This window comes from Chiloscyllium plagiosum, chromosome 24 (assembly GCF_004010195.1).
Source record: "Chiloscyllium plagiosum isolate BGI_BamShark_2017 chromosome 24, ASM401019v2, whole genome shotgun sequence".
In the NCBI taxonomy this organism is placed as follows: Eukaryota; Metazoa; Chordata; class Chondrichthyes; order Orectolobiformes; family Hemiscylliidae; genus Chiloscyllium; species Chiloscyllium plagiosum.
In genome coordinates this window covers 31,188,552-31,204,299 of record NC_057733.1, presented here as the reverse complement: position 1 = coordinate 31,204,299, position 15,748 = coordinate 31,188,552, and the positions used below count along the sequence as shown (strand labels likewise).

Genomic DNA, 15,748 nt, shown 5'->3' with positions numbered 1-15,748 from the left:
GTTAAAAATCACACAACACCAGGTTATAGTCCAACAGGTTTAATTCGAAGCACACTAGCTTTCGGAGTGATTGTGGTGGGCTCGGTCGTAACACAGAATTTATAGCAAAAATTTGCAGTGTGATGTAACTGAAGTTATACATTGAAGAATTGATTGTCTGTTAAGCCTTTCATCTGTTAGAATACAGTGATAATTTCACTTCTTTCACAAAACCCTTTTTTTTAAAGTTGCATTCTCGGGTTAGTTGTTAACAATGGTGATAGCTAGACAATATGGTGGAGGTGTTAGCCCCCTGTGTTCTCTGTCTGTGACCTGATGTTTAGATTGATTCCAATCTAAAAAGTGAGATAACAGAGTTTTACATAAATTCATGCAGTTTTTGAGCTCAGAGTTCTACATGAATGTATGTGGTTTTTGAGCAAAGTGCAATGTAACTCTGAAAGTACCAAAAATATTCACCACACAAAATATATGTGTGCATGTGGGTCTTTGTCTGTCTGTGTGTGTGTCTGTCTGGGGTGGGGATTAATCTTTTAAACAGTACATAGTGTTGTCACTGTTTGATGGAGAAGGGAGTGAATGTTGAATGTGGTAATTGTTGGTGTCAATCAAGTGGGTTGCTTTATCCTGAATGGTGTTGTGCTTCTCAAGCATTGCTGAAACTACACTTATCCAGGCAAATGGAAAGCATTCCATCAAACTCCTGGCTTCCTTTCGATGGTGGACAGGCTTTTGGAGAGTCAGTTGGTGAGGCTTTTCACCGCAGAATTCACGGTCTCTGACTTGTTCTTCTAGCGACATCATTTATACAGATGATCCAGTTCAGTTTCTAGTCAATGGTATAGTTCAGAATGTCGATAATGAAGGATTTGGTGATGGTCATGACATTGAATGTCAAGGAATGATGGTTAGATTCTGTCCTGTTGGTCATTGCTTTACATTTGTGTGGTACAGATGTTACTTCATATAATCATAGAATCCCTACAGTGTGGAAACAGGCCATTTGGCACAAGTCCAGAAAGACCCTCCAAAGAGCATTGCACCCAGACCTATTCGCCTTACACTATCAATCTACATTTCCCATGACTAATGCACCTAACCTACACATCCCTGAACACTATATGCAATTTAGCACGGCCAATTCACCTAACTAGCACATCTTTGGACTGTGGGAGGAAACTGGAGCACCCAGAGGAAACCCACACAGACGCAGGGAGAATGTGCAAACTCCACACAGACAGATGCCAGAGGCTGGAATTGAACCTTGGTCCCAAACGCTGTGGGTTTAGCAGTGCTAATCACTGAGCCACCATTCCACCATTTGTCAGCTCAAGCCTAAGAATTGCCCAGGTCTTACTGTATATTGGCAGTCTGCAAATTGCAAATTGTACTGAATATACAATCAGGCAAATATCCCACACTTCTGACCATGATGGAAGGGAGGTTATTGATGAAGCAGCTTAAGATGGTTGCATCTAGGACCCTACCGTGAGGAACTCCTGCAGCAATGTCCTGGTACTGAGATGATTGACCTCCTGTCACAAAGCTGGTCCTTTTCTCAAGGATACTGTGTCTTTGGTTTTTTTCCCCCAGAGGGTCATAAACAGGCCAGGCTCCAAATTGACTGGTTTGGTACAAAGATAAAAGGGTATTAAGAGGCCTTTTTGTTTATACGTAAACAGATGAGACTTTAGGCCAATGTTTTTATGTTTTTAGAAGTAACTTGTATAATAAAGGGGACTGACCTTGAAACTGAAGTTAGAGTCAGTTCAGCAGTGAGCTGCATGGAAACAGGTTGCTAAGCCCTCTCTCCTTCTGCTTTTCTAACTTCAAACTGTAAGCCTTTGTTTCAAAGATGTGCTAGTTAGGTGATTTGGCAATGCTAAATTACATATAGTGTTCAGGGATGTGTGTAAGGGGTTTGTTTATTCGGACTGTTGTGCACATTCAGAACAGCATAATTACGTCCAGTTTGAATAGACTGAGTTCTGTAGGTGTTCTTTATTCTGTTCTTTGTGTTTCATTCCATAATTTTGCAAATAAATTTTTGTCTGTTTTAAACCCAGGCAGTCAACCTAGCTTACTCCAGAGAATTTTCACTGTATACTTACCAAAACAGATTGCAAAGTTACCTGCTTAAGAATGTTTTGAGTGGTCTGGCCTAGTCCATAACACTCCAACAATCTCAAATATTTTCTTTTGTTAGGAATGCCTCCAACCTGTAGCGTTTTCTCCCCAGTACCTATTTATTTTGATTTAACCAGAATTCCTTGATGTTACATTTGGTCAAATGCTGATTTGATATCAGGGCTGTCACTCTTATCTCAATTCTGATATTCAGATCTTTATCCATGGTTCGATCAAAGCTGTAATGAAGTGAGGAATCAAATGGTCCTGACAGAAATCAAATTGAACAGCATGAACAGATTATTGCTGTAGTACTAGTGTTTGATAGCAATTTCCATCACTATATTGAAATGGAGGTGACAATGGCATTGAGATAATATCACTAGCCCAATCTTATGCTTCACTTAAATGGGTTCAAATCCACCGTAGAAACTGCATGTAACCTACCTGTGACTCCAGAAGCACAGCAATGTTGTTGAAACTCAAGTGATTCTGAAATCACTCGACAAGTCACTCTATTCAAGGGGAATTAGAGATAGGCAGCAGATGCTGGCCACACCAGTGACGACCAGGTCCCAGGAACAAATATTTTTGAAACAAAATCACAACTCAGCATAGAGTGAGAGTGAAACAGTTAGACTTTGCTGAACTGTGCCACTCAACCATAAATAATTTTTTGCCCAAAACGTCGATTTCGCTGCTCCTTGGATGCTGCCTGAACTGCTGTGCTCTTCCAGCACCACTAATCCATAAATAAATTTGCTGACTCAAACCAGGAGATTGGCTCTTCTAACATATGGCTTGATAATAGCTTTTCCGTTACATAGAAGGAGGAAAGAATATCAGCAATGACCCAATTCATGGATAACTTCACAATTTACAAACATTTCCCATTGTCTTCAATTTACAATTGAAATAGGATTAAATTAGACAACCTCAGCAATCTTTTCATGACCATTCTACCATACAATTCCCATTTTTTCATTAAAAGTACTTCAGAACTTTCTCACAGCTCTTAAAACAACAGATATATCTGATAATCTGCATACAAGAACTAGAATCTGAGCAGCCAGACTATTACAAGGGAACATTTGGCTCATATTCAAAGATTACCCAAGTTATCTGCGTAGCTGTTACCCTTTTAGCCATGGATCGAAGCAAAAGGATATACAAATAATGAAAATCCCCTCCGCATAAAAAGGTTTTCTAATGTAAGTAACTGACTTGCACACTGGTTAAATTTATTATAGCTGAAGTTGGCACCCACTTTGTTTTCAAATTACAGAAACACCCCTTGAAATTTCCCTTGCTAATTAGTATACATAACCTGACCGCCAAACACAAAAAGATCAAGCATGCAGAAGCATTCACTGCAGCACAGATAGGAACACTGGCAAGAAGCCTCTAGTTTGCTCAAACCTCTCATCATCTTTCCAGTCTGCTGCATAAATGCTCACATGTGAATTCAAAAACTGACAAAAATATGGCCATATTAGATTAACTGCTTTACAAGGGAAAAATTACATTCTTCCAGCAACTTGCAGACCATTTGCACCTGACTCAAATGGACTTTCCTTTTTAGCACCACATCCCTGGCCAAGAACTAACATCAATGCCAATTAACCTCATCTCATCCCAATCTAAGGGATACTCAGACATGTCTCTAAATTCTTCTTCATATTTGCTTCTTTGGCAACAGACAATTGAGAAAATTAATAAGAATTATGTGAATTAGACCCAGAATGCTGAATCATTAGAGGAAAAGAATTAGGTACAGAAAGTTTTGCAGCATAACGCTATGTGTCAACACAAGATTTATATTTCAAATATTCTACATTCTAACTAAATGCCATAATTCCATCCCCTGATAGCTCAGTTTCATGCTGTATGATTCTAGTTATCAGTCCAAATTGTCCATGCCAACCAGATATCCTGAATTAATCTAGTCCCATTTTCCAGCACTTGGCCCATATCCCTCTAAACCGTTCCTATTCATATACCCATCCAAATGCCTTTTATGTGTTGTAATTATATCAGTCTCCACTGCCTCCTTTAGCAGCTCATTTCATACACACACCATCCTCTGAATGAAAAAGTTGCACCTAACGCACAATTGTTATGGTGATAGAAGAACTGTAGTTAGATGGGTGCACTTGGAATGATTTAGGTGTGGTGTAGCGGTAGTGCCCCTACCTCTGGACCAGAAGACATGGGTTCAACACCCACGTGTTCCAGAGGTGTGTAATATCATCTCTGAACAGGTTGATTAGGAAATATCTATGCTCTGTACCATTGAGGACATTCCATTCCAGGCTCTGAACCCTGTCACTTTTGAGACCCAAATCTTCTATGTGGATGGAGCTGGCTGTTAGGGTCAACAGCAGAGGAGTGATGCCCAGCACCAGACCATTTCAATTACTTTCTGAAAAGGTTAATTCAAAGATAGACCTAGACAGTATGCCTTCTGATTGGTAGAGTGTATTCTGAGGGTGCATTAGTTCTCCTGTTGATGGGAATAGATAAATGTTTGATATATTTCATAAATCAAGAGCAAAAGTCAGAACTCTATCACTGTTAGTCTGGAAAGTGAAGTACAGACTACAGCAGCATTTGACAATGGAAAGCTGCAGATGGTGAGGAAGAGATACATTACCCCAAACTGTCTTCATTCACCTTCCAGGCCAAATGAGAATGAAATGCCATGGAGAAGGAAAGATAGTGGGGTGCTACAGTTTCATTGATACACTTTGAGGAACTGACCCGTGATTTGGCTAGAGTGGCAAGCCATAAAAGACATTGGGGATGGAGAAATGAAGGTATACTGTAGACAGGGTGAAAATACCTCAACATCTTCACATTCATATGATGCACTGCTCCCTGTATATTGAGCTGTAAAAGTATGAGCTGTCATTTAATTTTTAGCAGTATGATCTTCTGTTCACTGTCTCTACAATGCAGCATCATCTTCTCTTATGCTTGCCTCACAATCACAATGACTCCAAATTACATTCCAGAGAAGTCAGTTGGAAAACTCCTTTCGGGAAGCACCATCACATCTTTCTTGGATTCCTGCCATCAGAACCGATGTTGACATCTTGCTGGTCTACACATCTTTTAAGGAAGCTCGAGAATGGATTCAGCTTTGGCTAGTCCCTTTTGAAGGTCGGAGGACAAATGAAAGGCAGAGACTCTAAGGAATCATGGAAACAAGTAATACTAACTGGAGAATCTGCATCAAATGTTTGCCATGTGTTGGTGTTATTCAAGGAATTGTGGGATCATATGATAAGAATGGAAGAGTCCATTCATCACACGTCTCACAATGTCTCAATGCTTTGAGTGCACCAGTTCCCTCACTGACAGTGGCCAACCTTATGGAGAACCACATGTAGGATTCAGAGTGGATGCTTTAATTGTGTAACAATTTCAAACCTTGGCATTCAATGACATTGAATTCCCCACTATCAATATCCTGGGGTTACCACTGACCAGAAACTGAACTAGAAAACCAATGAAAATACTGTGGCTTCCAGAGCAGATCAGAGACTAGGATGTTTGTGATAAATATCTCACCTCTTGTCTCATCACTGCCTGTCCACCATCCAGAGACTTGTCAGTTTTGTATAGAATGTTCTCCACTTATCTGGAACGGTGAGCTCCGACAACATTGTAAAAGCTCTATCTCATCCAAACAAAGCAACCCACTTGATTGGTACCCCATCCAGTCTTCAGCATTCTCTCCCTCCATTACTGATGCACAATAGCAGCAGTGTGTATTGCCTACAACATGCAGCTTTCTTGGATGGCATCCATCACCTAAAAAGTGCAAGGGAAGCGGATCATGAAAACATCACCACCATCTGCAAATTCCCTTCCAAGTCACACCACCCTGGCTTGGAAATCTATTGCCATGTCTTCACTATAGTTAGGCCAAAATACTGCAACCCCCTTCCTAACAGCAACATGGGTGCCCCTGATCTCTAAGGACTGTCAGCAAAGTGGTGGCAGCAGCTCCTGGTTGTGGTAAGGCCGGAGTTTGGGTCTCCTGAGTATTGGCGAGGTGGTGGCAGCTCCTGGCTGTAGTAAGGCCGGAGTTGGGGTGTCTTGGCTTTTGGCGAGTTGGTGGCAGCAGCTCCTGGTTGTGGTAAGGCTGGAATTGGAGTGTCCTGGCTATTGGCAAGGTGGTGGTGGTAGCTCCTGGTTGTGGTAAGGCCGGAGTCATGACTGCTGGTTATCAGCGAGGTGGCGGTGGCAGCAGGGGTGAGAGCTCCTGGTTGTGCGGAGAGTATGGTTCCAGCTCAGGAATCTGGCATCAGTGGCGGCATCAGCAACATGTGCCCAGCAGTGAAGAGATGATGCCCGAGAGACTGCAACATTGGTGGGGTGGCTCAGGACTCATGGTGGAGGCAGTGGAAGAAAGTTGGACTGTTTTCCAGCTAGATCTCTTTACTCTTTTTCTTTTTATTTCTAAACTTTTCAAAATGGCATTGGATCATGGTGAAAGTTAAAACTTTTCACTGTATTTCTTTACTGTATGATTCACTGTAAAATACAAGTAACAATAATTTATTTTATTCAATTCAAGGATAATTAGGGATGGCTAATAAACAATGGCCTCACCAATGATGCCCACATCCTATTAATGAACAAAAGAAGAAAAACAAATAAGAAAAGAAAAAGTGGGATGGCACTATCAGGACTTAATTGACAGGTAACATGAAATATCAGGAGTAATAATTATTCTGCTTTAGTCTTTAACAAGAAATTGGATCTAGTTAACATAACAGTGAAGATGGTGCTAGAATTTTTAAAAATTAATCAAAATGGAGAAATATTAAATAAACAAACATCTGGATGGATGCACACATTGTAAAATAAACTGGTTAAGAATAACAGAGGCACTATAACACACAATTAATAATTCATTAAGGGAAAAGTGTAGCACCAGAGATTGTGACGTGTAGCTATATTTTAAGAAGGGAGATGGATCCTGTCCAGGAAACAATAGACTAGTCAGATTAACATTGGCAGTGTGAAAATAGTCTTGTCTAAGATGGCAGTGGAGTAGCTTGCTTCAGCAGGAACTCATCCATTCCATCCATTTCTTTCTCATTTATTTCTCTTTTTTTCCTCTCTCTCCCTCGGGGGTTCTTTGCTTCTTTCCTTCACTCTCAGCCCTGCCTGGCCCATGGCAGTCTCTCATCCTGGTCTCTCGGAGGCACTTGGTGGTCTCTTGGCCCAGCATGACAGTATCTCGGTATGCAAGTGGGTCCTGTCAGGGTACATTCTTGAGGCAGCAGCAGCAGTTCGGGGAGGCGGCAGCTTCAGCAGTAGCAGTGATGGCATTGCAGCCCAACGTGGGAAGAGTAAGCAGTGCCCAAGTATGTGCGGCGACAGTGGGATCTGGGGTATCCCAGACAACAAGCTAAGCAGACAATTCAAAGACAGTTGAACTTTTAACTTTATTTTTCTTGTTTATATTAAGAAGGACTTTAAAGTTAACTATTACAGTTGGTTCTGTTATAATGGGTCAGTTCTGTTCTTATGCAATCTCACAATATAAGATAATGGCGCAATGGCCACATCATTTAAACTAATGGAACCAGAATCACATTATAGAAAATACAGGTAAGGAAAGTTTGCGTTCTACAAATAATGGTCTAAATACTTCAAAGACATTAAAGCCAATTCGTGTTGAAGAAAGCTTTTCACTGTGCCTCGGTACACGTGACAAATTCAATTCAATTCAAAAGAAACAGGCATTATAGCAGAACCGACTGGACCTTATTTCAATATTTTTTTGACTTATTCTATGAAGGCAGTACTTAACTTTTTAACTTATTTTCTTTTACTGTTATGTACTTATGTTTTTGTACCTAGGTATCTTTGTGCCGAAGGTGGCACCAGGTGGGTCAGCATTATATGTTTTTCACTGTATTCCTGACAATAAAATGTAAATCATTGTGAAATCATTGAAAAATATTGGAATCGGTACTCAAGGAGAAGATAGAACAAACATCTAAAAACCAAACAGATGATGAATATTCAACATTTAAAAGGGTATGTCTTGCTTGGCCAACCTTACTGAGTTCTTTGAAGAGGTAAGAGAGAATAGGAGGGACAGAACTGAAATAACTCCACAGAAGTTGGTATCCCCTCACCAAGTCACCCTTTATTTTGTACACGCATAATACTTGACACTAGTCCAGCTTCCTCAGAGCCAGCTCTCAGAGTGACTAGAACCTCTGACATACCTGTTTATATCAGCCAGGGCTCCCTGATTGGACCAGATTAACAGCCCCAATCAGGGAACTCATATTCTATGAGGTTCACCTGGCTGACTTCATTACAATCACAAGAACAACAGGTGTAACACATCAAAGGCTTTTAGAAAATACAGTTAAGGTATGACACATGGACAAATTAATAAAATTAAGGTATGAATCCTGGGATAAATGATAGCAATGGATAGCTGGCTGACTTAAACATAGAAAATAGACCACACTTGGAAGACCTTCTGCTGATAGGGCAGAATAGTATTTAAATTATAAAGGTACTGTAGAGAGTGTAAAATGATTTACAAGAATGATATTAGATTTACAACAAATGCTTAAGGAAAGGATGACAGGTTGAGTTTTTATCTCCTCCAGGATACGAAGGTGAAAGGGGTAACCTAGTACAGATCTTTAAGAGTATGAAATGTTTGATAATTAACTCTAACTCTATCACAGGGAGTGTTGAGAATAGGGAAGTACATTATCTAGCACCCCTCAAACCAAAATGCTTCACCAATCAAATCTTCAATAAACAGTCCCAAATGTCACAGTTATGACAATAAATATTGACGTTAATTTGTTGTGATTGTAAAGAACTGGATAAAATATTGAAGTATTTTCCCCTCAGTATTTACAATGAAAAGAGTCAAAGGTAGAAAGACTCTAAGCCTCTGCAAGTTGCATATATGTCAATGCATCAGCCTCTCTTTTGCTATGTCACAGGACACAATAGCCTATGTTTTGGCCTGTTCTATTCTCAGGCACTGAACTATTCACTCCAAGGACTGTTTAAGGAGTCTCCTTTAGAAGCATGTGAACAATTCTCCAGACACTGTTACTACCAGCTCAATTCAAAATTAAACTAAAATCATGTCCTAATCTTAACATATAATATAGAAATACAATTCAATCATAAAACCATATCTCATTTTGTCCACTTTAGAACCAAGTTTCAAATGACAATAATAATGAAGCTTCATCATATCTGCCTGTAGAAAGAAAGATGAAAAGTTTTGTTTAAGAAGCATTTACATTTTTCTATTGCAAGTTATTTTTTATCACTACACCTATTCTGGTTATAGAAGGTTTCACTTAACAGTCCCAACATTCATTCTAAATATACAAGTCAGGACTTCCGATAGTAATAATTTTCTACATAATTCCATTTTTATTATACGATATCAATTTCCTTTTTATACTTGCTCTTGACAAAGCTTCTACTATACGGTTGTCCTTTCCTGTAATATGAATGCTTTTCAGATTGTATGGTTATAGCATTAAAATTCAATGAAACAGTCTCAAAGTCTTTTTGTGGAATCTTTCTAGGCAAGTCAAAGGGCTGTAAATAAGTCTCCGTAGAGTTGTTAGATAAGTAGAGTTAAAAATATTGTAGACGCAATACTAGGTACAAAGACTCCTTCCACAGTTGAATACTTCAGTTGACAATCAATACACGTACTAGGACCAGGAATAGGCAATTCAGCCCCTCGAACCTACGCCAGTATTTAATACAAACATGGCTGACTCATTTAGGCTTCAATTCCACTTTCCTGCCCATTCCCCATATTCTTTTATCCTGTTACTAATCTAAAAATATTTACTTCTTAAATTTATTCAATACCCCAGTACCCACTGTACTCTGGAACAGGAAGTTCTACGGATTCATGACCCTTTGAGAAGTAATCCCTCCTCATCTGCCATACCTTAGCCTAAAACTATGATTCTTGTTCTTGATTGCCCTACAATGGGAAATATCTGCATTATGCCTACTTTGTCAATTCCTTTTAGCATCTTATATACTGCATTTATATTGCCTCTCATTATTCTAAAGAGGAGAAAGTGAGGACTGCAGATGCTGGAGTTCAGAGCTGAAAATGTGTTGCTGGAAAAGCGCAGCAGGTAAGGCAGCATCCCAAGGAGCAGGAGAATCGACGTTTCGGGCATGAGCCTGAAGAAGGGCTCATGCCCGAAACATCGATTCTCCTGCTTCTTGGATGCTGCCTGACCTGCTGCGCTTTTCCAGCAACACATTTTCAGCTCTCATTATTCTAAATTCTAGTGAGTATAAGCTGCTCAAGGTCTCTTCTTAAGATAAACTGTTCATCTCTGGAATAAATCGAGTGAAATTTCTCTGAACTACCTCCAATGCAATTCCTATCTGCCTCAAATAATGGGACCAAAATGATACAAGTACTTCAGATACAGTCTCACCATTGCCTTGTACAGTTGCCATAATACTTTCCCACTGTTACACTCCATTCCTTTAGCAATATATGCCAAAATTCCATTTGTCCTTTTTATTACCTGAAAAGCATAGCAGCTTTCTGTGATCCATGCACAAGGACACCCAGATCCTTCTGCACCAAAGCATTTTGAAGTTTCTCTCGATTTAAGTAAGTTGTCTTTTTATTCTTCCAACCAAAATGAAAACTAAAACTCACATGACCACTTGAAACTCAACTACCAAATTTTGACTCAGTCACCTGATTTATCCACATGCATTTGTAAATTACTTAATTTGTATTGAAATTTATTTTCTTACCTGTTTTAGTGTCATTTCCAAATTTGGCAATAGTATCTTTTATCCTTCTATGTAAGACATTAATATAGATGATAAATAGTCGAGACCTGAGGACCAAACCCTATGGCAATCCACCAGTTACAGCTTGCGAACCAGAAAAAGACAGTCATTCCAACTTTCTGCTTTCTGTTGGTGAACCAATGCTCTATCCAGACTAGTATATTACTCCTATCTCCATGTGATCCTACCATATGTATTAACCTTTTGTGTACAATCTTATCAAATGCCTTCTGGAAGTCCAAATATACTACATCTACTTTATTTACTTTGCCTGTCAAATAGAGTCATAGACATATATAACATGGAAACAGACCTTTCGGTTCAACCTGTCCATGCCGACCAGATATCTGAAATAAATCTAGTTCCATTTGCCAGCATTTAGCCCATATCCCTCTAAACCCTTCGTATCATCCAGACGCCTTCTAAATGTTGTAATTATACCAGCTTCAAGTATTTCCTCTGGCAGCTCATTCCACACACACAATACCCTCTGCGTGATAAAGTTGCCCCTTAGATCCCTTTTAAATTTTTCTCCTCTCACCTTAAACCTATGCCTTCTAGTTTTGGACTCACTGAGGCCTGGAATAAGACCTTGCCTAATTAGCCTATTCATGCCGCTCATGATTTAATAAACCTATATAAGGTCATCTCTCAGCTTCCGACACTCCAGAGAAAATAACCCCAGTCTATTCAGCCTCTCCCTATAGCTCAAACAGATTCTGTCTTAGCGAAATTGAAACAGCTGGTGGTCATGGGGGAAACAGAATGGCCATCGCAACCAGGATTGAAACCTTTTTGGATCCAGCAAGACCAGATCACTGTGGAGAACAGCATATTGTTGTGGGGAGCAAGGTTGATTGTCCAGAGTAAAGGCTGCCACAAGATACTGACCGAACTCCACAAGGGTCATCTAGAGGTTTCCAACATGAAGATGCTGGCAAGAAGCTATGCCTGGTTGCCAGGGTTGGATGCCAAAATAGCTGCATTGGTGGGGTAGTACCCAGAGTGCCAACATGGGAAAATATTGCCACGAGCAGCACCTCTGCATTCATGGGAATTTACCTTTCATAAAACCATTAGTGTGGATAATTGCATTTTGACTTTCCAAATGTACCATTACTACTTCCTTAAATGTTGGATTCCAACAATTTCACAATGACAGCTACATTTTGCTTCCCTTCTTTTTGAATAAGGGTATTTTATTAGTATTTTTCCAATCCACTGGAACCTTTTCAAATACCAGGGAATTTTGGAGTATAACAATCAATGCATTCATTATCTTTGCTGCCACTTCCTTTGTGACCCTAGCATTCAGGCCCTGGGGACTTGACTACCTTTAATCCCAGTAATTTGCTCAATACTTTACATCTAGTTTTAGTGATTGTTGTAAGTTCCTCCTTTTCTATGGTCTGGAGGTGCTCTGCAAAGTGGTCACCCAGTCTACATTTGAGGAGGTACAGGTGAAACACTGCTTCTCCTGGAAAGACTGTTTCGGCCCTTGGATGGTGAGCAGGGAGGTGGTAAGGGGCAGTTGTTGCACCGTCTGTAGTTACATGGGAAGGGAGGAAGTCTTGCCACAATTAAACAGGGAAATGATGAGGCCACAGCTGAAATATTGTACACTGCTTTGGTCTCCTTTTCTGACGGATGTTATTTCTATAGAGAGGGTGCAGTAAATGTTTACCAAATCGATTCCTAGGATGGTAAGACTGACATATGATGAGAAATTTAGTTGGTTAGGTTTGTATCCACTGTAGTTTAGAAGAATTGGGGGGGGGGGGGCACTGGCAGAATGATCTCATAGAAATCTGTAAAATTCCAGAAGGACTACACAGTTTAGATGCAGAAAAGATGTCCCTAATTGTTGGGTGTGCAAAACTAGGGGTCATGGTTTAAGGTTAAGGGGCAAGCCTTTTAGGACAGAGATGAGGAAAATTTCTTCACCCAGAGTGTTATAAGTTTGTGGAATTCACTATCACAGAGAGAAAAGAAAAATCGGTAAAGGCCAAAATATTGTGTTTTCAAGCAAGAGGTAGATATAGCTCTTTTTTTTAGATTACATTACAGTGTGGAAACAGGCCCTTCGGCCCAACAAGTCCACACCGACCCGCCGAAGCACAACCCACCCATACCCCTACATTTACCCCTTACCTAACACTACGGGCAATTTAGCATGGCCAATTCACCTGACCTGCACATCTTTGGACTGTGGGAGGAAACTGGAGCACCCGGAGGAAACTCACGCAGACACGGGGAGAACGTGCAAACTCCACACAGTCAGTCGCCTGAGTCGGGAATTGAACCCGGATCTCTGGCGCTGTGAGGCAGCAGTGCTAACCACTGTGCCACCGTGCAGCTCTTGTGGTACAGCAAGATGAAGTGGTCAAACGGCCTACTCCTGCTCCTATCTCCTGTGTTCTACACTGTACTGCTAAATCTGGTGTGGTAGTCAGTAAATTTTTCAAGTAGTGAAAGGCACTCTGACATTCTTTTGTCTATTCAAATGTCTTGCCTTTCTTTAACCAACGTGTCAAAGGAGCCATTACTGTGCTGAAAATCAAAACAAACTTCTGATAAAATCACTCAAACATCACAATACTCCACTACAAAATGTTACTCCTTATCCTAGATGCATTAAAGTTTAAGGTAGCCCTTATTTTTGCTTCTCTAGTTGCTACTTGTCTTTGTTCCTGCTACATGGCTCAAATAAGTTAGTTTTCCTCACAGTGTTGTAAATGTTCCTTCGAGGTTTAACTGAATACAATCAAATTGTCATATTTGCATAATCCTTCAATGACTTTCTTGGTTAATTATTCAAAGATTGCTGGTGAATTTTTCATTCCAAGCAGCATGACTTTACATTGATAAAGTCCAAAGGTTGTAAAAGCTGAAATTCCTTTGGTTGTATCAGTCAATGAAACTTCGTCATATATTTTTAACAAGTCAATTTCTGTAGCAAAATACACAAATCCAAACTCTCAATACAATCTGACAATGGTGGAATCAGATATGACTTCATCTTTGAAATCACACTGAAGTTGCAATTATCTGTGAAATATCCCAGTGACTAATCTGGTTTCAGCATCACAATAGGTGAGCTCCAGCTGCTAGGACTCAGTTCAATCATGTTATTGTCCATCATGATGTGATCTCTTCTCTCAGTTTAGCTAAGATGTATGAGTTCAGTCTGTAAGCATGGTCCTTTATGGGTAACCCATCCCCTACATTGACATCTTGTATTACCCAAATGAACTTTCTTCTAACTTATTTACAGAAATTTATTCATATGTCTGCGATAGCTTTTGTAAGTTACTTTATTATTTTTCTAGGAGAAAGCAAACTGAGTTCAAAGTATGCAAATCTATGACAACAAGCTTAGAATATATGTCTACAAAAATTACAGAATCACCAAATGTGACTGCAAAAAATACATTCAATCCAGTTGGTGAGATTGCCTCTGCCACTCAAAGTGGGTGACGGTAATCTTTTTACCTCTGTTTGAAAGCCTAACTGTTGCAAACAATATATCTGATAACTAAGAACAGATTTCAACAAAACTTGTTACACAGATAAGGTGTGACCCAGGGAAGAACTGATTAATTCTTGACAATGATGTGGATTAGACCCTGAATATTTTTTAAAGTTTCTGTTAACATTAGGAGATGAGGCAAATTGTTTTTTGTTTAAAAATGTTGTGGGCTGTTTACTTAGAATGTTCCACTAGCTTGAAATGGTATTGCTTGGAGGTGTTTAAAGATTGACACCCAAGTAAAACTGTCCTCTAAAATTAGACATCACAAAAACAATTACTTTGAGGACTGGGCTCAAGTACATCTTGAGCTCCTGAGCTTGTCTGCTCCAGGTCAGCAGCATCCTTTTCTCTTTCACCTTTTTGTCTTTTTCCTTTCCTTTATTCATCTTCGAAGCAGGAACAATGTTGGCAGGGCAGGGGCTGCAGCATCAGCAGCATGGATCGGGATTCCTGGCAGCAGCAGGACCAGAGACTGGACTCAGTGATGGTAGTGGTGCCAGGAGAGGGGTCTCCTGGCTGCTGGAGGCCTGGAGCTGACACTCTTGGTGGTGGTAGAGCCCAGCAGGGACCCCTGGCTGCGGTAGGCCTGGAGCCTGAACTCTTGGTGGTGGTGGTGGTGCCCAGAGCGGGGACTCCTGCCTGCAGCAGAGCATCAGCTGTGGCGGTGCCCAGAGCGGGGCCCCCTTGAGGCCTGGAACATCTTGCAGAAACCCTGGAACTGCGCTTGAGACTAAATTTGAACAGAAGATGGACTCTATTTTAAAGTAATTTCTTTTAATTCTTTGTCTAACTCAAAATGGCACTGGACTATGCTGACAAAACACTTTTCACCGTACCTTCAAGATATTTGTGACAATGACATAATTCTTTCAGCCATTCATCAAAAATGGGACACTGCAATGAAGGTCTGATCTCAAAAACGAATGATCTACTGAACATCATTTTCTGTAACCCACCTGATCCCGGGCTTGGCTCAGACTTTGAATAAGTTCTTCAGATTTTACATACTGACTTCTTTCTACCTCCTCACAGCGGTGCTGCCAGTCCAACTTGGCCTGTACTTTCATTCGTTCCAGATCCCGCTCTCTTTCTACAGCTCGGACAAGCTGTTGTTTGTATCTAAATCCAGAACATTTTCAGTATGAGATAAGGAATAACTTTTGAACAATAACATTACATTTTTGAAGACTACTTGATGACTGGCCTTGAAAATAGAACAGTAATTTAATCTTG

General features: G+C 40.2%; 1 protein-coding gene and 1 long non-coding RNA gene across 6 annotated transcripts in view; one reads left to right on the top strand and one right to left on the bottom strand.

Moving 5' to 3' along the window:
• The window catches only part of ccdc57 (coiled-coil domain containing 57), a 181,832-nt gene that overhangs the window by 58,131 nt on the left and 107,953 nt on the right, over positions 1–15,748 (bottom strand). For all 5 annotated transcript variants that reach the window (XR_006315235.1, XM_043714701.1, XM_043714705.1 and 2 more), the window contains one exon: positions 15,472–15,634. Coding sequence is in view for 4 of the 5 variants with exons in the window: in XM_043714701.1 (XP_043570636.1) it covers positions 15,472–15,634 (163 nt within the window). In the remaining variant the exon portion in view is untranslated. The remainder of the gene's footprint in view (positions 1–15,471; positions 15,635–15,748) is intronic.
• The window catches only part of LOC122562133, a 63,381-nt gene continuing 51,832 nt past the window's right edge, over positions 4,200–15,748 (top strand). Inside the window, exons 1-2 of the long non-coding RNA XR_006315236.1 lie at positions 4,200–5,337; positions 6,713–6,838. This is a non-coding gene — a long non-coding RNA (uncharacterized LOC122562133). The remainder of the gene's footprint in view (positions 5,338–6,712; positions 6,839–15,748) is intronic.